Source organism: Chlamydotis macqueenii, chromosome 2 (genome assembly GCF_036417535.1).
Source record: "Chlamydotis macqueenii isolate bChlMac1 chromosome 2, bChlMac1.mat, whole genome shotgun sequence".
NCBI lineage: Eukaryota > Metazoa > Chordata > Aves > Otidiformes > Otididae > Chlamydotis > Chlamydotis macqueenii.
Window position 1 is genome coordinate 84455345 of NC_141557.1, and position 21234 is coordinate 84476578.

Below are 21234 nucleotides of genomic sequence, written 5' to 3' on the forward strand. Positions count from 1 at the left end.
AAATAGACCAGTACTCTTTAGCTTGGTAAACAGATGACCAAATAAAAAGCAAGGTGGAAGACTGTAAAAGCAAACGTTGGAGACAAAAGTTGGGGAGACTGACTGCTCATTGTCTTTTCCAAAACAAAGCTCCAGAGACATCAAAGGAAGATATTGGTGGGTTCTTCACACAGTATGGAGTTCAACTGCATAACCCATTGCTACACAAAGTTATGGATATCACTGGTTTACTGCCATTCTAAAACAATAATTAGGTATTAAGTAGTCCTCAATGGACTTTTCTTCCATGAGATGCAAAGCCATCATTTTGTCAGGATGACCATTAAGCGTTAAGCATGACAGAAGAGAATACACTGGGGTGGTAGTGGACAGAATGTCTTTGGGGGGGATGGAAGATATTTTCCTTCAGAAACTCAGAAATTTGGAGCAATGAGAAACAATACATTACCACAGGCATAATGATGGAATCCGAAGCTTCATCTGCTGCAACTGATGCAGCCTCAAGTACCTCATCTACACATTTCCTCAGACAACAAGGATGAAAAGTCCTCCCAGCTGTCAAGAGGAGAATGTATGTGTTAAGAAGAAAACTCATTTTAAAAGTACCTTCCAGATTACTGCTCTCAACATACAACGAAAACATCACGAATATCATCTTTCCTGAAGATAGCTCAAAAAGTTCATGTATTAAACCTCAGGTGTATCTCTAGCACGATTCATCATTTTCACCTACGACCAGTGGGTAAAAACAGAAACTTTGTGCTCTTCTCTAATACTAGGGTACATAATGGCTTCTGTTATTGGGAGGCAGAGATTACCTGATGGGAGTTTATTAGCAGCAGGTTTGGTGCTGGTTCTCCTCACATTACTAGGGGAACAGGAGATCAGATTGCTCTCCTCAATAACTCCAACTGCCCCTCCACTCCCGTTCCCCTGAAACTTTTTGGGTAGGGCTAAGGGAAGTGAATCAGGGGAGATGAAAAGCGTGCCTGTTTTGAGGACAAACACCTCATGAAAAAAAGCATATTCTCCTGTTCCTACACATCAGGCTGTTAGTCCCTGTGGCAGGTCAGCAAAATGGGAGATCTCATTGTTGTATTGATGCTTGGTGTTACGGCCTGGCTCAGAGGACCACTGAATGCATTCACTCGGGAAATGCTGTGGTGACCGCCAGGCACGTGAAGTCTGAGGTGCTGCGTATGTCTTTGCTTGCCAGGAAGGTGAGAGAAGAGTGGGCACCAGCTCCTTTGCAGTGATGAGAGATCATCATGCATTATGGTGCACACAGAAAAAGCCTTTTGTTTTGAGTGCTTGGGCAGATGTGAATGTGCAAAAAGTACTGGAAGTGCAGCCTCTACGGATCCTCATATGGATCTGTTACTCTCTAATATAACTTCTATCAAGATTTAATTTCAGGAAAAAAAATTCCGAAGTTGTTTGTCTGAGGGATAAAGCAGTAGTTCTGACAAAACCACCACAATACCTGAGGCTGGTTTAAACAAATACAGAAAGTCAGTCATACCTGGTTCTACCTACCTCCACACGCAGCTGAATCCCTATAGCTGATAAATCAGTAATACACCCACACTGCGTCTATATGCACATGGAAAAGGTATATAAAGCTTGGCTCAGCTTCCAGACTGGAGCAGATATGATAGCACTCGCTGCACAAATCCCTAGCACACAAATACACTGCTGTTCTCTGCAAAGACTCGCTGTCCAAATACTTCACGCAATACCAGCTACTCATAGATTTCATCACTCACAGCCACTGGTTAAGTATATTCCTGTCCTCATTTCTCCTAAGATTTTGGGAACCATGGGGCTAACCTCAAGTCGGTCATTGATTTTCCCCTTGGTTACATTAATTTCTCACTCACCAGTCCATCTTTTTGATGGAGTCCTACCCTAACTCCATCAGTCTCCTGACAATATCATGCAGCACATTGCGTGCAAAGAACATCCCATTATATTTTCAGGCATCTTCTACTACCAATCAGGTTTGCACAGGTACTGAAGTCTTTTCAGGAAGCCAGATGCTTTTGCCGTGTCATTCTGGAGGATCTCTGCTGCGTCCTGGTCTGAACATGATTTTGGATTTGGAGAAAGAAAAAAATAAATTATTTTTTCTTCTATTCATCGACACATTAATAGTCCCATCTGAGAATGAGGATGACATAGTTAAGTGACCTCTATACTCATACGAGAAAACCAGGCTCTCCCATCCTACTCCTCATGAGCACAGGCAGGTATGTGTTTGGCCTCTGCCCATTAGGAAGACAATGTAGGTTGCTTCCCTGACCATGGAAATAACTATCTAGCCAGGCTTTCTGCTTAGCAGTTTTCAAGTTAAGCTGTGTTCATCAAGTTCTCAAATGGAGAACTCCTGCACTTGAAAAGTATTGACACATGCACTGACTTTGAAGTCTGGCAACCTCTTCTCTTCTTTCTGAACTATCAGTAAGAAGTGATTGAGGTATGTTATCAAAAAGAAACATTTAGACACATTCTTCTCTTGAAGCTCCCTGGCTGTTTTTCCCCATTTCAGCTATGATATAGACTGCCATTCCCTATGCTCTACAATGTTCCTACATCAGAAACCTCCTACCAGCTGCTTTCACCCATGCTTTCAGTTTCCACTCTTTGTCAGTCTGCGGTGCTGGTTTGTTGTGTGCAGGACACGCAGGAGAACTGTGCCCAACCAAGTCCAAGTGGCATTTGCAGCCCCAACTACACAATTTAGCAAAACAAAAGGACCTTACACATACATTATCTCTTCAAAGCATTTGAAGAGATATCCAGGTTGAGGAGCCCATCATTCAAGCTCTCTTCAGCTGGAAGCTCTTGCACCAAACAACAGGTTTTAGTGCAAAACTCCACTCTACCAAAAGATGTTAGCTTTCCCAAGTAACAAAGCTCACAGAGATGGCCAGAAACAGTGCACTCTTGTTCACATATGAGTGAGAGAACATATCTCTGCTACGTCAAACACCTACAAGGGCATTATTTCTCTGTATAGCATTTAGGTAACTTCTCCCCAGTTGAGTGTATCTTCAGTCAAGAAAAAGTATTTTAGGAGAACTCAAGGATACAAACTGTTCCATGGAGCACGTTGCCATCTATTTCCCTGTCATGAAAAAAGCTTCCAGTGGCTTATCCTTGGCAGTACATTCTTCCTGAATATTCTCTGTCTCTCGATGTAAAATGTCTCTCTCAGTAGTAAACTGTGAGGAATAAAGGGACTGTTTCATCACTTGATAGGTAATAGCAGAAAACAGAGTGGAAAAAACCACGTATACAATGCAGTGACAATCATAAACACTCTGTCTTGTTCCCTGACCTTTCCCTTCATTTTGAATTGCAAATAGATTAGTGATAGCAGAAAAGGGAGGGAGAGAAACATAGAGAATGAAAAGCTTTTCTGCTTCATCCCTTATAGGATGTGAACAGAGTTTAGTTGCAAAACCCAAGTCTTTACAGTTGAAAGTAACTTCTCTTCATAATGAATGTGAAATGCCTAAGCGATGTGGCAAATCTGCTCCCCAGTTTAATATGAAACTGAAATATGATCCTTTGGTCTTTAACTGGGAACATCTGGTAAAAACTCTGCTGGTCAAAATTTACTAGCTAATAAAAACCGTAATGAATTTCCACAGTTAGAGAGTTAGGCATGTTTTATATAAAAGCAATCATGACACTACAAAGCACTCAACACTCAGAGCAAAGGCAAATATTATTTTGTAAGGCATGAAAGAAAGATACATCACTGCAATTTAAAATTAATTTTATGGCAATAAAATAACGTACTTTTTTTTTCTTTTTAAATACAAAGCCCAATTAAAATATAACCAAACCTAAACTTTCAAACTCCTTAAAGCAAGAGATCAGACAAATATGTCAAATATGTTTAATTTTTTCAAAATAACCGATGGCAAAATAAAATATTTACATCACGTCATACTGTGTAAACATGTAACGTCACTGTACAAAGAAATATACATGCAAAATAAAGCAAAAATTTAACTAAAACAATAAAGGAAAATAATACACAAACATGATGATATGAGGTTGGTACGAATACACATCCAGTTTCCAAGTCAGTTGTTTTATTTTAAAAAGTTTCTGTACAACTTTACAAAAAAAAAAAAACCCAAAAAACAAAAAAAGGAATAAATAGAATACAGTGGAAGCCGCAAAGCTCAAAACTAACCCAGGCTAGGTTATGGCTTAAGACCCATGTATCTAACTACGGTGGGATGTCGGCTTGGTTTCTTTAAACATGGCATTTCACACAAACATAGATGACAACACACCCAATATGAACTCAGTGATGCACAGAAAACCATCTCTGTCTTTTTAAATAGCTCATGTTAATATTACTTCAGTCTTAAAAACAGTTACTAAGACAATTACGTTACGTGTCAGATTCTCCTCATCTGACCACTACTTTCTGAAGGTATTCTTCACCAAAGAGCACAAAATTCATTTGTTCATTTCACAGAAAGAAGTAAACACAGTTCTGAAAATTCTAAAAAGTAGTAAGCGTTGAGACTGATTTTGGGAAAGTCAGACTTTGGCATTTTGAATATAATAATAAATTTTAAAAAGTGTCACCCTACTTCTTAACCAGTTTGAGATTTGGGATACGAATCTCTCTCTTTTTCTTTTTTTTTCTTTTTTTTTTTTTTTTTGAACAATCCTTAAAACTGACTAATCTTGACTAAATTCTATGCTAACCCTCATCTTAAACTAATAATGACAGTGTGGTACCACACACCCGCCCCTGCCCACCCAGAAACCCCAAACACACAAACAAAACCATAAAGCTCGCCGTACTATGTATGTGCTTTTTCTATATATTTATTACAGTTACAACAGAGGTCCTCATAAATAGTTGCATAAAATGTTAAAGCCACAACATTGCACATGATATGAAAGAAAACAAAATCCCAAATGAGTGCATTTACAGTATTTCATCCTGCTGTATACTGCTCGACAATCGGGTCGGAAGCTGGGCACCGACCTGAAGTCCTTTTCTAAGGGGACAGTGAGTACTGACCCAAACTGAAGACCCGCACAGTGGTATACCACCATTTAGGAAGGAGGGGAAAAAAAAAAAAAAAGGATAAGGGGAGGGGAAAAAAAAATTACAGACCGAAGGCAGGTAACAGTCTATATACAAGTAAGGCCTACATTTTATCAGAGCAAAACGATTCATTCTATTTGTATGCAAAAACTTTGAGGTTGGATGCACTTAAAAGCAGAGTCTGATCTCAGTGCACTGCTACGTGAGATACATACAGGCGAGGCAACTGGAAAGCTCTAGGACCAAGTGAAAACCAGATGTTAGAAATGGAGGCCGTATCAATGGGCAGCCATTTTGGTGAGTCTTCTCCAGGCATGATTTCATTTTTGTTTAAGACCAGTGCTTTGAACATAGGCATTTCTTCCTTGAATAAATCTTGAAAATGGTAGTTAAGTTCACTTGCAAAATTCAACTCTTGTTTATTAAAAAAACTATTTTTTTTTTTTTTTTGCAGAAACCTGAATAAAATACTGTTACCGTATCGCTCGTGACTGCTTTTTGCAGAGTACAGTGCTATCGTCCTCCACCTCTGTGAAGTCTGCATTGCCAGTCCCCCGCCCCGGTCCTCCTGGAATGCATTTGCACATGAACATTCGCTAGCAGGTGGTTGGCTCGGGGTTTGCTTTCCTCAAAATTCAAGTCAACAGCTGATTGGCAGGAGGAGTCTATCTCCAGTCTAACTGATTGGCAGGAGGAGTTTATCTCCAGTCTAACTGATTGGCAGGAGGAGTCCATCTCCAGTCTGATTGGCAGGTGAAAGAGAATGAGAGAGAACTTCAAGCAAGGTCAAACTCTTGGCAAGAGCCTGCTCTGTAAGAAGTTTTTAATGCTACGGATGGGTCGAACATCATTCTGGTGTTTTCGCCGCTCAATGAACGAAGTCAGTCTGGATATGTCAATGCTGTCAGCACTTTTGCTGTTCCCCAGCTGCAGCCATTGCTCCTGGAGGGCCAGTGCAGCCGAGGGACGCTTAGCTGGGTCATCCTGAAGTAGGAAGCATACAAAATCTTTGGCCTTCTGGCTAACTCCTTTGAAGTAGTCATCTGGGAAACTAAAGTCTAAGCGGCAAATATTCAGGCAAGTTTCCTCTACGCTTTCATCCAGGAAAGGAGAGACGCCACTAAGAAGGACATAAGTGAGCACTCCAATGCTCCAAACATCTGAAGTGAGGGAAACAGGATTTCCAAGAATAATTTCAGGAGCTGCAAACTCTGGGTTTCCAAGTAACTGGTGGATATAATACGTGGTATTAAGCTGGACTGCGTCTCCAAAGTCAGCCAGTTTTATTGTTGGTTTAGTGGAACTCTGGTCCACCAAAATATTTTCAGGCTAGAAAACATAAAAGCAAATGTTAAAATGTCTTTTCTTAAAGACAGTCTACCACACATTTAATGCTCCAACATTACTGTTTCCCAGCCAGTGCCATCAGCTCAAGAACGTAACAAACAGCTGCAAGCTACGAGGATTACTGCTGAAGGCCAGCTCTGCAAAGCTCCTAGGCAGTCCTAGCAAGGCTTCCCCCAGACCAACCGTCAGGCAGTTTCTTGCTGACTACACTACACAATGAATGTGTTTTAGCTCCTAGCACTAGAATTTTTACAGGAAATATAGTTCTGCCAGATAAAACTGCAGATGTTCACAATAACAGCTCTGCAAAGTTTCACAGGAACCTGTGTTTGGGAACTTAAGCTGACAGAACAGCAATTACAAATAGAGGGTGAATGAAGCAACTGCTCTATTTGCTTTATGACAGAGAGAACAAAACCCTTGCATTTAAAGATTGGAAGTTCTTGTCACAATTTTCAGAATGCTTTCAACAGAATTGAACTGTACTTGGTGATTCTTTAATGTAACACAGCTGGACAGATGAAGTCAAACACTGTTAAGAGACTATGGCAGCAGAAGATCCTGTTGGATGCACGTGGCTTCAAGAGAACTGCCCCACTATTGGGAGAGCTGAAAGTGCAAATATTTTTATGGTTTTATTTCTGAAACTACTGCTGAAAAATAAGTTACTCTTTGCAAAATAAGAGTGACTTACCTACAACTAGTTTTTAATTAGTTCATCTGTATGTACCCTGAGACTGGAAAAAGTACTGGTGAACTCCATATAGCACTAGAAAAAAACCTACATTTTGGGTCTCCACGATATGCAGACCAGACTGGTGCTGCTTGGAAAAACAGAAGTATGTGGACGAAAGATGCAGGCTCTTTTTGTTTCTTGTTATCACCCCTTTTAGCTAAAGGGAGCCTGGCTACAAAGATGACTTATCGATGCTAAAATTCCTTATTATTCAAATACAGGTGGAAATAAAAGTGTAAAGAATAAGTTTTAATTAATATTCACATTAAGATCTTCTTATATAGCTTTTCCTATTAGAATGCATCAAATCCTTGTGGCTCAAGTAAAATTCAAAGGGTAACACCGAGGCCCGAAGAGGTACCATTCACATAGATACTACAGCCCTCAAAGTGCAAAGATGAGAAACAGATTTGTAGGAACAGAGAAGAAGCAGTCTCTTTCACAACAAACTTCATGCTTTTTGAGAAAGAAATTTATTTCTGCTGCAAGTTTCTCAGAACATAAACAAACAAACAAATAAAAATCAAACAAAAACTGTTCATGTCAACAATTATTTCCAGCACAAAGGACAACACAGGGCCAGCAAGCTTTAAGGAGAAAGTACAGGGAACTCAAAGTTTCTGCTTTGCTGGCTATGAGTGATCTAAAGCATTTGGGGATGGAGCCCTGACACATACCCTACATACAGTCTCAAAGCAATTCACAGTTCTGTGTTCCCAGATGCAAGTTCCCTAGAGGAGGGAGGTTTTTATGCCTGAGTGGCTCACACTGTCAGGAATCCCATTCACTCCTCACCTTTAGGTCCAAATGTGCTATTCTGCAGTTGTGAAGATACTGCACAGCTTCCAGAATCTCTCCCAGGTACTGTCTGATCTTCCCTTCTGTGAGGTTTCCCCATCGCACGACGTAGTCTAGAAGGCGACCCTGGTCAGCCCTATTGGAATGACAAGGGTTATATTTTGGATTAATTCATGTACCAGAACTGAAAGAAAAACCTAACAGGCCATACAATACAGGAATAACTGTAGTCTGCAGCAGAGAGCGCTCTAGGGTAAGAAGAGATTTGATATCAAGCTACCAAATCACAATATTCCTAATTCACTTGTGCAACCAACTAGATAGAAAATAATTCCTGGATCTTCAGACTAAGATAATAATCCACATATCAGTTTAATATCTCAACGTGTTTCCTTCTGAATATTAAACTTAACATTTTAATAACGGCATTAGAAACTGCAATGTTTTACTTGGGTGTTTTCAAACTTCTATGAAATCTTAAAGTTCCTTATTCATAAGCCACTATAAATGCCCCAGAAAGTCAGCTGTAGAGATTGCATTTTACAGATAATGTTAGAGTCCACACACATTTCTAACACTAGTATGTAGTTGGTGGAGGTCTCAAAGGTATCGAGAAGGCCAATGAGCTGGGGATGCTGGAGATTCTGCATGACTCCAAGTTCATGGGTAACCTGGTCTCGCTTCATCAACTTCTTATTCACAAACTTAGTGGCTACTGCTCGCTTGGTTCCCTTCTGGTCACACTTCTTAACGACAGAAAATCTGCCCCTGGAATACAATATTGAAAGGAAAGAATTAACCAAGAGATGCACTAAGGACATATTTTTACCTTGAAAGATATCCTGAGAGAGATCTGATTTTACAGCTCTAATAAGCTACCCTTACAGAGGGTTTCTGGACATAAACAAGAGTTTTCAGTGCATGCATCTTCTACAAAATGTGTCTGTATAAATAATTAGCTCCTGATAAAGATGTGTTTTATCGCATTTGCAGAGAACTCAAGTCAGAGTAGTATCCACCTTTCAAAGGTCATCGTTAAGTTGGATATTTTCAGACTTTTTCTGTCTGTAATTTTCATACTCTAATTAAAAAAGCTTAAGGGATCTTCACAACAGAAGCAGGATCAGTCACTGTAATGCATGCTTAAAAAAAAAACAAAAACATTCCCTTAAACTATTATACCACTTCAGTGTAGGTAAGTTCTGTTTATGTAGTGCCATCTAGTGCTGGTAAGATTTTAACTTCCTCATTTCTATTTAATCCAACATAATTCTGGCCTTTTAAGCTCATATGGTAAGTATTTTTCAAAGAGAACTTCATTTTTTTTGAAAGAGAAGTTTGTATTTTGACACGGACAACTTTGGAGATCAGCATACAGAACACACCTGCCAAGCTCAGCCACTTCACTGTAGAGGGAGTCAAAGTTGTCTTTCCAGATTACCATGATCCCATCACTTCCAGGACCTACAAAGAGAAGGACACTATGGCCAAAATGTAATATACTCAGATCCTCCTCAGAACTAAACTGTTGTCATTATAACCAATGAACTGTTTCATATGTTTGCAAAAGGAGAAATATTTGGACTTTGTATTCAGTTTGGGAGTAGATTTCAGGAAGAATTTGCCTCAGTCAGACTGGCCCCTATAATCTTCTGTTTGAAGTTGAGTGTGTGCACATTGAAAAGCAACTCTTGGTCTCATATTGTCCACCTTCTTGCAGCTCAAAGAAAAATATTCTACTACTCAAAGAAAAAAAAATCAACTACTTCACTGATGGTTTATAAAAACTACTACAGGAACAGAAGACAGAGTATTCTTTATTCTTTGCACAAGACAATGCACAAGAATTGACTACAGTCAAATAGCAAGTCCTTCAAGTCCAAAGGACTGAAAAAGACTTCACAGACTGATGTTGAAACCTTACTTTATCCTACAGCCTTAAGAGTTTTCATTTTGTTCTTAAGGACCAGAGAAACAAAGGGTAGGATGGCCCCAGAAAAACTAAGGCCAGAACTTCTTCGTAAATGTATCGGTAGAGCTGAATAAAGGGTCTAGGGAAATACAGCTGCCTGTCTTTTGGAATCTAGTTGCAGAGTAACCAAGACATACCAAGTTATGGTTCAGTTTTGACTGAAAAGTGAACACTTGCTTTTGGACAAGGTCAGTAAGACCAGTCCTTGGTCACAACAGTAGTTTAGTCTACAAGATTTCTGTGACTCTGACTCTGACTCTGGCCAAATCTTGTCTGTATGAACCTCTAATGAATTACATTCTAGAAGTGCATCTATTCCTGCTGAAACAAGTAATATATCACAGGTTAAAAGATTTGTTACAATACTCCTTTACCAGAGGGTTTAATAGAAGTCCAAAAGCTGGAGTTTTTTTTTTTTCCCTGTACTATGGGTACCGTGGACTTTGAATGTAATTAGATTAAAAAAAAACCAAAAAAACCAAAAAAACCCAAACAAAACCAAAAACAACAACAACAAAAAAAGAGATGGGCCTACCTAAAACTCGTAGACTGGCAGAAGATGAAACTGAACCCATATCGTTTGCAGCTATACATGTATAGATACCATCGTCTTCCGCAGTGACACCAATGATTTTCAGTGAAGCCTCTCCTAAGTCACTGGGAAACACAATGGCATTCGTTAACTTTATATTCATTTTACAGACCTTAAACTATGGAAGTTAGATTGATACTGTTAGTATTTATTATTCTCCAGCTCCTAGCTCTTTCTGGATAAACATTAATAACCCTGTCCTTGCCATTTCAGAAGTGTCTACAAGAATTTGAGCACTTTGTGTCCATCAAGTATCTTGGAACGTCCTACAGACTATTAGAAAAACATTCTGACTGACACTCTGTCTCAACACATCCCAGATTCCATTGTGTTTGAAAATAGAGTGCTTCCCCTGTTTCTTCCTGCTTCCTCTACTTCCTTCAAATTATGAGAAGCTGTATCGAGACAACCATCCATCATGGTTCTTTCTGAAAGGTTAGTTTCCATCCTTGACTCCCAGCGTATAGAAGCTGATCTAACATTTGTACTTTCAGAGCATTCATTACTTGCAAGAGCGGGCTCCTCCTTCAATACAAAAGGCACACCTTGCCACAATTTTAGAGATCTCAAAATCTGGAATAATGAGGATGGGAGGAAACTAAAAATGACTTAAGTTTTCCCTCTGCTCCAGGGCAGAGAAAGCAATAAGCTATGGAAAAGCACAGCAGAAAGATTCTGCAGACATTATGGAAATCTTTCTCACTGCTCATCCACTCTTTTTATTTGATGATTTGTCTTTAAATGACTGCTTAAATCTTCCTCTGAACAATTCATTTCTAGTACTTTTTTGACCATCTACCATGGACATGAACAGCAGATAATTTGATTTGCAAAAGTCTCTTACAAACGCGAATACTTGGCAAGTCCTCCCTACACTTTTCACCTCTGGGCTCAAAACAACCCAAACATTGTGTTATTCTTTCACAACAGGGCATATTTGCAAGATTTTATATCATTCCTATTGCTCTCTCTTGGATTCATCCCAATTATTTCAAGTCATTTGACTGACTGAACCAAAAACTATTTGCCATGGTCTCCACCGTATGACTTAATTTTAGGGGAAAAAAAATGAATGTAAATTTTTCGGAACATAGGAAAATGACCCTGCTGCCCAGCAAAAAGAACATTTAGTTATTATTATTTCTAAAAGTCTGTCAGACACAGCCAACAGGACTTACTGGATGTAGTTCTGTAACAGTAATGGATCACAGTGAATTAAACCTAGTGAATCTAACTTGTACTCATTTCTCACAATGGTCCTGGATACAGTAGCAGAGCTGCCACAATGTTTCTGTCTCCCATTAAAAAAAAAAAAAAAAAAAAAAAAAAAAGCTCAGTGGAAAGGAAAAAGCACCAGTAGCAGGAGGTAAAAAAGAACAGTGTAACATGCCATCAAGTTTGCAGGCAAGTTGGGCAAAAACACCCTTCTTTAACATGCCATTTCACATTCCAAAATAAGCAATTTCTCTTATTCATCAGGTGTTTGAGTTACCAGTAAGTCTGTTATGTTCTATCATAGCAAAGGTAAAAGTACACAAAAATTTTAATTTCCATACTTCAACAATGAAGACAGCGACACTGCCATGTCAGTAGGAACCAGAGGCTTTTCTTTGCAAAATACTGTAGTGTGATCTGAAAGCAGTCATTTGGCTCAAAAATGAAGGTATGCTATTAATGGAAATAAGGGATTGGCAGATGGTATGTCACAGCGCTGGCATGTCACAACATACTGGTCTGGTTCAAGCACTAGGTCAGCATGACAGAACCACAATGGCTTCTGCAACAGCTAATCAGAAATACCAGCTGAATTTTCTTCTGTTTTAAAAAAATCAACTGAATATGGCATTTGGGTACCCCAGCCATACACAGAAGTTACACAGTATTTCCAGAAAATCCCAGAAAAGATTTCTGTCTGAGGGCAGCACTGTATTAATGCATTAATGCCAAAAGCTATCTTGCATCAAGGGTGCAAACAGAAAACAGTTTCAGCAGTTCCTGTTGAACATTACACACATGACTGTACCTGTACGAAATGCTGTGATGACCGTCATTGCTCAGTGTGTTATGATCGGGACCTTTCCAAGTAACTGAAGCCTTAGGGCGACCACAGACTTTACACCTAAGCACGATGGTCTCTCCTGTCTCACATGTTACCTCACTCAATGGAATTATAAACTCTGGGGGAACTGGAAAAAGAAAATTAATGGCATTAGGTCAATTGAACTTAATCAATTTGCTCTTCCATTCCTTGCACTCTCTCTTTTCTACTAGACAAAGTAGTATGGCAATTTAAATTTCCAAGGTGTATCCCTCTACCCTTGGAGCACATCCATGGTTAGGCCACTTTCTGGGGCTCTGCACAGCTTGTCTATTTTTCTCTGCATGACCTGGGACACAACACTACGCTACTATGCTACGATTAACCCTGAAGCCTACCTTGGTGAACCAAACACCCTGTTTATGGCAAGCTGAGGAAACCCTACAGTAAAAAATCTTTAAGGACGTACTCAGCTAAGTTTGAAAAAAAAGAACACAAAACACCTCACTCCTTCCACTGAGGCAATGCAGTGGTTTCCCTTTTTGCATACAAGTGAAACTCAAAAAGTTTGCTTCTATGTATTAAGATAAAAACCCAGTTTGGCTCTGACCCCAGAGGGCCACCATCTTTATCCTGATCAGCCTCTGCACTGGAGAGGCCCTGAATGCTCTGTAGGGTGCAAGGTTAAAAATTAAGCAGAAGGTCTTCAACTACTGGCCTTGCTATTTCACAAATTCAGCAAAGCTCAATTTCCATACAGTCCCCACACAAATGTACAAAGAGAGTGCAAATCTTTCCAAACAACATTTCATATGGTCCTATGGTGTTCTATGTCATTTTGGACTTGTGAATAAAAATATGCTCCTTGCATTTTAAAAAATAAATGACACTCTTCATTAACTGTATCCAAAAAGATTCTACGTATATTCTGATAGAAAATGTTCAGTACCTGATGTAATTCACATCAAGCAAATTTAAACAGTCATATTCTAACGAAATTATATTTACTGTGATTGTAAAAATTAAAGCAACTTACCATCATAAATGTAATTGGGGTTGAGAAGCTGGAAAGGAGAAATTAAAGAATTAATATCCTTATAACATTATAAGAAATTAAAGAACGGTAGAAAACAAAGCACACGGATGTTAGCTGTACCCACAAAGATCGAAGAAACGTCTGACTACCAGAAATTTTGCACGGCTCTGCGCTTTCTGCAGTATCCTTATGCTATATCACGCTTGCAGGTTCAAAGATATTATCCTCCTGTTTTGAGATTTGGCAAACACTGTCCATTAAAACCACTGTTGCCTCCAATTCCTTCACATGACGTTCTGACAGAAGCTGCTTTTATAGAAATCCCAACACAGCTCCTTTTGGAAACTACTAAATCTTTGTATCATTTACCTTTACAGAAACCTTGTTGGCAAGTCCTTCTCGGGATTTGCGGTAACCATTTTCTAGCTTGCCTTCCCTTTTGCCGTCTTTATCTTTTTTCTCAGATTTCTTCCTTAAACGGAGTGCTGTGTGCCAAGACGTTGACTTCCTGAATACAGAACATTAAACTTTGATCATTTTTTTTTTTTTTCAACTCCAGGGTATGTGTTATACTCTTCAGTTTCAAATGGCATTGTAAAAGCATGTCAAAATGCTATTGCATTGTATTAAAGTATACTAAAATGAAATATATTAAGTATTCCATAGGAGACGCTACCTTTGGTTAAATCTGTAAGCAAGCTAGTAAATTAGTCTGTAGTTCAGTATTTCTTGAAATCATTGCTACAATGGTAAACTTTCTATATGAAAACACAAACTGTCAATCAAAATGAGCAATGATCAGTATGAAATCCATATCAAATACAGCCTACAGAAGCTTTATATAAAGCTTTACTGCTAAGAAGTTTGATACAATTTCTCCCATTGCAGATTTGAGAGAGATCTTCCTGGCACAACCAGTCACTTTCAGCAGTTTTGTGGCTCAAAGTAGAACTCTAGGAACTAGAATCTGGGAACTCTACAATCTTGTTTCATTTGGAACAAATATTCCCTGACCGTTTTCCTAAACAAAGGTGTCTAGCCCAATAACTTGTTCTATTAAATAAACCAGTAACTATTGCTGCTCTTAGATCAGGTATTCTTTCATCATCTTTTCCCAGAAGATTGCACTATTACAGCTTTTTAATAAAGAATATGTGCCTCCAGGCTCTTTCTTACTAGCTTGTATTTTGAAGTTTGCTAAGGGTCCTCTCAAGTACTCATTCTGATTGATGTTCATTTATTTCTCAAAGATCACATCAACTTTTGGTTTAAAAGGTTCAAAGCCTTGTCAAAATTGGAAGTTCTTCTTTCTCCTCCCCTTCTACACACACCCAGGCACTCACTTGATGGTTCCATCAGGGTTGTCAATGATGACTGCACTGGTATGCCCCAAGACATAGCCGGGAATCCAGCCCTCGGCTGCGGGGCACTGATCAGTGGCGGCTCTGAACACCAAAAACGTGTTCTGTTGGTTGCTGGCTAGAATCTGCACGACCTCTCCTTGGTAGACATTTATCTCATCCTCCTTCACTGCCGTGTAATCGTGTGTCACCAGCATGGTGGAGATATTGCTACTGCTGCTACTTTCACTCTGCGAGTGTCAATTGGAAGCAGAAAGAGAGAGGGGAAAAAAAAGAGAATCAAGTTTAAGTTCATGAAGAAGACAGGCTGTTCTTGGCCTGCTTGTAGCATAATCCATATAACTTAAACTGTAGTCAAAGAAAAGAGCTACCATTTCTCTTTTAAAGCTGCTTGTGTCTATTCATGTTGTGCAAATTAGTTTGTTTGGTCTTTGAATACCTTCACGAAAAGCTCCTGCAGAAATTTATTCCCATTACTTTTACTCAATATAACTTCTTTTAACTAAGTCAGTTTATACATAGATCTCAACTGGCCTTCCTTTCAAGCTCAGACACTGAGCATTTGCAGAAAGCTAATTATGGCTGATCAGGTGTACACTAAGTGTCACAGTACTTTTCAGAACAAAAAGCCTTCTCCTGGCCATGAATCCACCGGAAATTACTATTTTTTTAAAAGTAAAACTCATTTTGTCCATTAGCATGCATTTCTTATGAGGTTTAATAAATAGAAGTATGAAATCTATTATCAGAAGATGCAACCTGTTCCCTGAAATAAGTTATTTCCTTCTTGAAGCAAGTTAAAAACAAAGTGGATGGACTCTTACTTCAAACTGTTTCAGGTTGCTACCAGTGAGGGCTCACTACTGCCTAGTAGCAGCTGAACTGAAGAAGGAAAGCAGTACCCAGCTGTAGCTGGAGGCTTCTATGGCTTACACAGCATAACCACACATCAGCACTACTTATGTACCAGCAGTGTGTGGAAAGCCTGGCACACAGGATTAAAACGGTGTCATGGTTTTTCTCAAAGCTGTCAAATATTTCTCTCCTCAGTATTGAGGAGATGCAGCAGTGGTCAGTGGACAGCATGGTACACTGGGAGCCCTGAAAACCATGTATTCTTCTAATCTGCTAATGGCTTTGAACAAGTCACTACATCTCACTGTGCCTATGATTCCCTGTGAGTGCTTTGGCTGAGAAACCAAGACATTTGGAAAGGAACGGGCTCAGATTACTCATTAATAGCATGTTCAGCACATTGACGCTTGGGTTTCCAGTAAGTCTGTACATTTTATTGTAGCTGGACTATTTTATTCAACTGGATGATTCAAGTCCATTCTGTCTTTTTTTCCCCTATTAGGATGATGAACCAAATGCTACCACAGAGAGAAAGATCTCATCTCAGATTGTATCTCTACCAAAGGATATTTATGTGTAATTCCAGATGCTGTTTTTCTAGTGGGAGAACTCATTTTGTCTGGCTTAGATGACTGTCTGTGTGGTCTTTTGTATTAGCAAGCCCCTTCCATCATTCAGGCAAACCAATAATCACACAACCAAAAAACTAGTCTCATTTTCAGTTATTATTTTAAGATTACAACTCGCTAGATTCTTTTAGCTAGATAAAAGATTAACTCTATTCAGAGGAAGCTGCTTTTGTTAACTCTTTCTGTTAGACTCCTAGGGGAGATGGAGAGAAGGCTGAAGTTGCAAAACCAAACTAAGCCCCAAACCTTGCCCCACACACTATTCCTGAACATACTGCTTCTTAGCATACAGTAGAATTTATGTAACTGCAGGACATACCTTCCTCTAACAGAACATTTTTTTTTAAATAGTTAAATCTTGAAGGATCATATTAAACACTGAATGTTTCTTATTTTCAACAAGGACAGATAAATCCATTAAATAAACAAGTGTCTGGTGATTACTAAGTGACAAACGTTCTTGTCAATGTGTTTATTTCGGAATTTATTTTCACCACAGAAAAACAGCCTTCTCTTTTGCCTTGCAAGGAAGTAATAACTCCTACACAGTTAATGCTTTTCTACTACAAGTTCTGCTGGTCATCACTGACCTCAACTATGGGATTAGAGGAGGATTTACAATCAAAATACAATAAATTCCTCCCATATTCCTGAAATATTAGCAAAACAAATTCCTTTTTCTTCCTCTTAGAAGTAACTATTCCACAAGTAACCAACTTTAATCATATGTGCATGTAAATACATACACACAAATAGTTAAATCAAAATAAACCTTCACAGCCCATTTTCTCTAGCCTGTTGAATGTGTTGTGAAACCCTGCTAAAGTATGGTCCAGATGAGGTTTTGAATGAAGGATTGCAACCTATCTCAGTTACCAAACTAAAATAAATACAGTTGCGAAGCAGAACGCATGCATTCAGATACTACATTTTACAGTAAGATAAAAACAAGCAAGGGTGTCTTTACTGACATAGTATAAAATTCAAATGTTTTGAAAATTCAGTGCTATCCTGTCTCTCCCTCTCTCTTTTTTAATGGAACATCATCAATTAATACTATGCAAGTCTTCTCTGCATAAAGAAGTACCACCATCTTGATTCACATGCTGTGCAATAATTGTGAAATACTCCAATTATCCCAGATATTATATTATTATCACATTTTGCTAGACTGAAGATAAACACAAGAAAGAGTTAAACCAAACAAAAAGCTGAAAGATTGGGATAAAATACACTACATGCAAAGCATAATTTTTTCTTCTGAAGCTACTATAAAACTAAGTGTAAGAACTAAGAAGTCAAGAAAGTTCTGTGTGTTAAGTAGTTCTATAAAGAAATGCATGCATTTAAAAAAGGTCTGACAAGTTAGGTCATTTGCAAAATTGGTATTGCATACAATTTGTGAGAGAGCAGAAAACCAAACATTTTTGAACGCACCACTTAGTGAGAGAAAAATCAAATGTGAGTTTAAAAAGAAAGGCACTATAGCCTGCCTACCACATCCACGGCAAGTGGCTTGAAATTTTTGGCTTGTATTTGCACATGCCTCTGGGATTGCTGTGTTGCACTTCCTGGTGGACGTTATTACAGAGAACGTGGATTCCGCACAAACACACCAAGTGCATACTAAAAGGTTGAATCTCCAGATGCCCTAAATCAGTTCTTCTCACAAAGCAGAAGAGACAAGTGCAGCCATTATTTGTTTTTGTTGTAGCAGAAGGAGGATTATTTTAGCTAAGTTTTGGTGGCCTTTGAATGGATTGCAGGAAGCTTCCTTGACCAGACACAGGATTTAAAAAGTGAACGCTGTACATCAACTAAGGTTGAAAGGAGAGGGCAAAAAAAAAAATTAATAAAAAATAAAAATAAGCAGCCCAGGGAACGTACTGTAGATGTCTCCACGAAGCTAGAACTCAACAGCACAATGGTGGCGGATTTTTGCGTGAAAGGGAAAAAAGCCCCAAGACAATCTGCCAAAATCTTGAAGTCAGATTTAAGTGCTGGCCAAAATGCATACCCCAAGGTGCTCTGGCTGCCACGCTTCAGCGTGTTAATTACGTGCCTTCAAATTAGAGATGAAAAAAAGCAAGGAGAGCAAGTTAGTAAGTATCAGCCTAGTGATCTATGTTTTCAGCAGAGGCAGAAATTGCATCTAGTGTTAGCAGTTGCTTTTGTGTCTGTATACATATCCACGTTTGTATGCATACACACACAGAGAAGTAGATAATTTTGCTCTTTTAATGTGCAGAAGATATTCAATAGTTGATTATTTCAGAGCAGTACAGCACCGGAGAGCCAGAAGTTAGTACGGAGAGTGATGGCAACGCGCAGAAAGGGAGCATGAGAAGGTTTTAGAAGAGCTCGCAGGACAGAGGTGCTCCGCTCTTACCCCATTACTCTGGGTGGAGTGAACTGACTGCTCGCTGGTCGAGGAGCATGTGCTCATGCGGTCTGTGTCCTTGCTGTGTGAAGAGTGGCGGTGGACCTGCCGCTGGAGGGAGTCATTGTCCCCAGGGAAAGTGAAGGAGCCAGGGCGGCTGGCAGGGGATGCTGGGATGGAGCTCCAAAAGGAGCCCTTCTGCAGGGGGCTGCTGGGTGGAAAGGTTTCTTTGCCAAAAGGAGAAGGGAAAGTCGTGGAGAGAGGAGAGTTCATTGGTGAGATGGCTCCTGGCCTTGGCTTCCCAAGCGTCAGTGATCCTATGCTGTTTCTTGAGCGACTGTCCTCTGAGCTTCCACGTGAGTCTTTCTGGGCTCCGTCAGCTGAGCCAGAAATGTTTCCCGCTGTCTTCCTGGGACTTTCAATAACTTTCATCTTGGGAATCTGCTCAGCTTCTCTCTGAGGACCATCCGGTTCTGCATTGGGAGGGTGCCTGTCTGGCTGACTCAGGCCAGTTTCTAAGGAGGTGTTGTAGTGTGGCAGGGAGAGATTGTGAATGGACATACCTGACATCTTGTCTGCCTCTGCTTGGACCGAGGCTGCAGAGGAGACCAGGACTGGGGAATGGTGTCTGACAGGCTGGGGGATCCGGGATGGCCGGCTACGGCTGGAGCTGGGGATGCCACTACAGCTGCTGGGGCCGCTGCTGTTACCACTGCTGCTCCCGCTGCCGCCTCCACCACCGCTGTGGTTTCTCTGGTACTCGATCGGGGACGTCAAGGCTGCAGTGGGGGCAGGAGAGGAAGTGATCAGGGAAAGAAGGGCAGGAAAGGGAACAGGAACAGTTTAAAACAGACATGTTCACTGACAAAAGGGGAGTGCTGTTCAAATAAGATAAATTCCCTTAGCAATGTTGGTCATGCCATAGACCTTGTCATTTTTCTATATCACACCTTCATGACCTGCTGTATGTACCTCTATTAAAAATGAAAAATCTGAAACCAAGGAGAAACATTTTCCTGTGGGATCACATGGCCATTCAGCAGCCAAGCTGGGAAAAAAAAAGGTGTGACTTCGAATGCTCAGCTCGTTCTTTCACCCATTGTAACTCAAAAAAACCCCAAAACCCAACAACTGATGGGTACAAAAATATAGCAAGAACATTCTAGTGTCACAGTAGACACTACCGTCTTCTAACTTTTCTCCTGCAGATTCTGAATATTGTTGCCTCAGTAAGATGCGACAACACTGATCACCAAAATAACACATGCAAAACATATTCTGAATAGGTGCTTAAAATTCCACTTGGGTCTTGCCTTCAAAGGCTTGATTTTGCTTAAAAGGGGTACACAAGCTCTCCACCTCAATGGACAGTGCCAATCTTGATTCACTCCTACAAAACATTTGGAAAATTTCACCAAGAGAACACCATGTAAATTCAGACTACCACTCTTAAAATAAATGACAGCATCTGTTCTGAAACAGAAATATGGCACATATTCCCCAACTATTCTGTATTAGCTCAGGAAAAATGAAACTTGCAAAATATTTCAAAGCCAAGAAACAACAGATAAGAGAGACATCATTTAATTACAAACTTCCACTGAGAGGAAATAATTTACCATTTAAAAAGTTGCGCTGGTTTTCCAAAATTTGGTTAATTTCGTGGATCCATAACTGGCGAACTCCTGGACTGGCTGAATGCAAAATAAAGGTCTCCGTGACATCGCCCGTTCTTGATGTTAGTGCAAATTTACATGGATCGCTGTCCACATTTTCCTCCAGGGAAAGGCAACTCACCTTCATGAAAAAAAAGAATTTATTTCATGTATTTTATGAGAAACATACCTCTAAAATCTCTTACTTAGGAGCTCAGAGTCAGATCTATAAACTACAACCATCCTTTCCTTCAGTAAAATAATACCATGAAACAATGGATTACAGTAAACTAAGGATTAGTGTACTGCTGACTGACACACTGTGCCTCAGCAATCTCCAACTGGTCAGTATGGCCCAGTGTTCTTCATCAGCCCCCTCACTTTCCTTTTGTGTTATTCAAAACACTGAGCCTGCTGTGGAACCCTGCTGAAGGCTTGGTCCACACTGAAGGCTTCTGCTGCAGATACAGCAATGCCTTGGAATGGGCTGTCTAGCCAGCACTGAAAACGATGCTCAGCTGGCAGGCAGAGCACTGAGGTGAATTAAGGGAAAAAAGGTCCACCCAAAACGCTTCACCAGGAGAGCTGGTGGGCACTAATATCAACAGTTTTTGCTTCAGCAAAGGCTTGCAAACACTTTTGGTTTGAGGGATTTGCTTGTAGAAGAGCTAAGGCGTCTAAGAAGGTGGCACTACTTACACATTTGGACTAACTTCAGCTGAAATTCAAATGAAGGGATAAGTAATGAA

At 39.8% G+C, this 21234-nt stretch overlaps 1 protein-coding gene across 2 annotated transcripts in view; it reads right to left on the reverse strand.

The window, feature by feature from the left end:
* Nucleotides 1-3893: 3893 nt before the first annotated feature.
* Nucleotides 3894-21234, reverse strand: part of TRIO (trio Rho guanine nucleotide exchange factor) — a 254473-nt gene continuing 237132 nt past the window's right edge. The window contains exons 47-58 of one of the 2 annotated variants that reach the window (XM_086740366.1): nt 20450-20627; nt 19394-19609; nt 18840-19303; nt 14949-15196; nt 13975-14113; nt 13606-13633; nt 12555-12717; nt 10475-10596; nt 9353-9431; nt 8535-8735; nt 7965-8103; nt 3894-6415 (exon numbers count right to left, since the gene is read on the reverse strand). In XM_086740366.1, the coding sequence (XP_086596492.1) occupies nt 5873-6415; nt 7965-8103; nt 8535-8735; nt 9353-9431; nt 10475-10596; nt 12555-12717; nt 13606-13633; nt 13975-14113; nt 14949-15196; nt 18840-19303; nt 19394-19609; nt 20450-20627 (2520 nt within the window). In that variant the 3' untranslated portion in view covers nt 3894-5872. Of the gene's footprint in view, nt 6416-7964; nt 8104-8534; nt 8736-9352; nt 9432-10474; nt 10597-12554; nt 12718-13605; nt 13634-13974; nt 14114-14948; nt 15197-18839; nt 19610-20449; nt 20628-21234 lie in introns of both variants that reach the window. The other variant, XM_086740365.1, reaches the window with a different exon arrangement.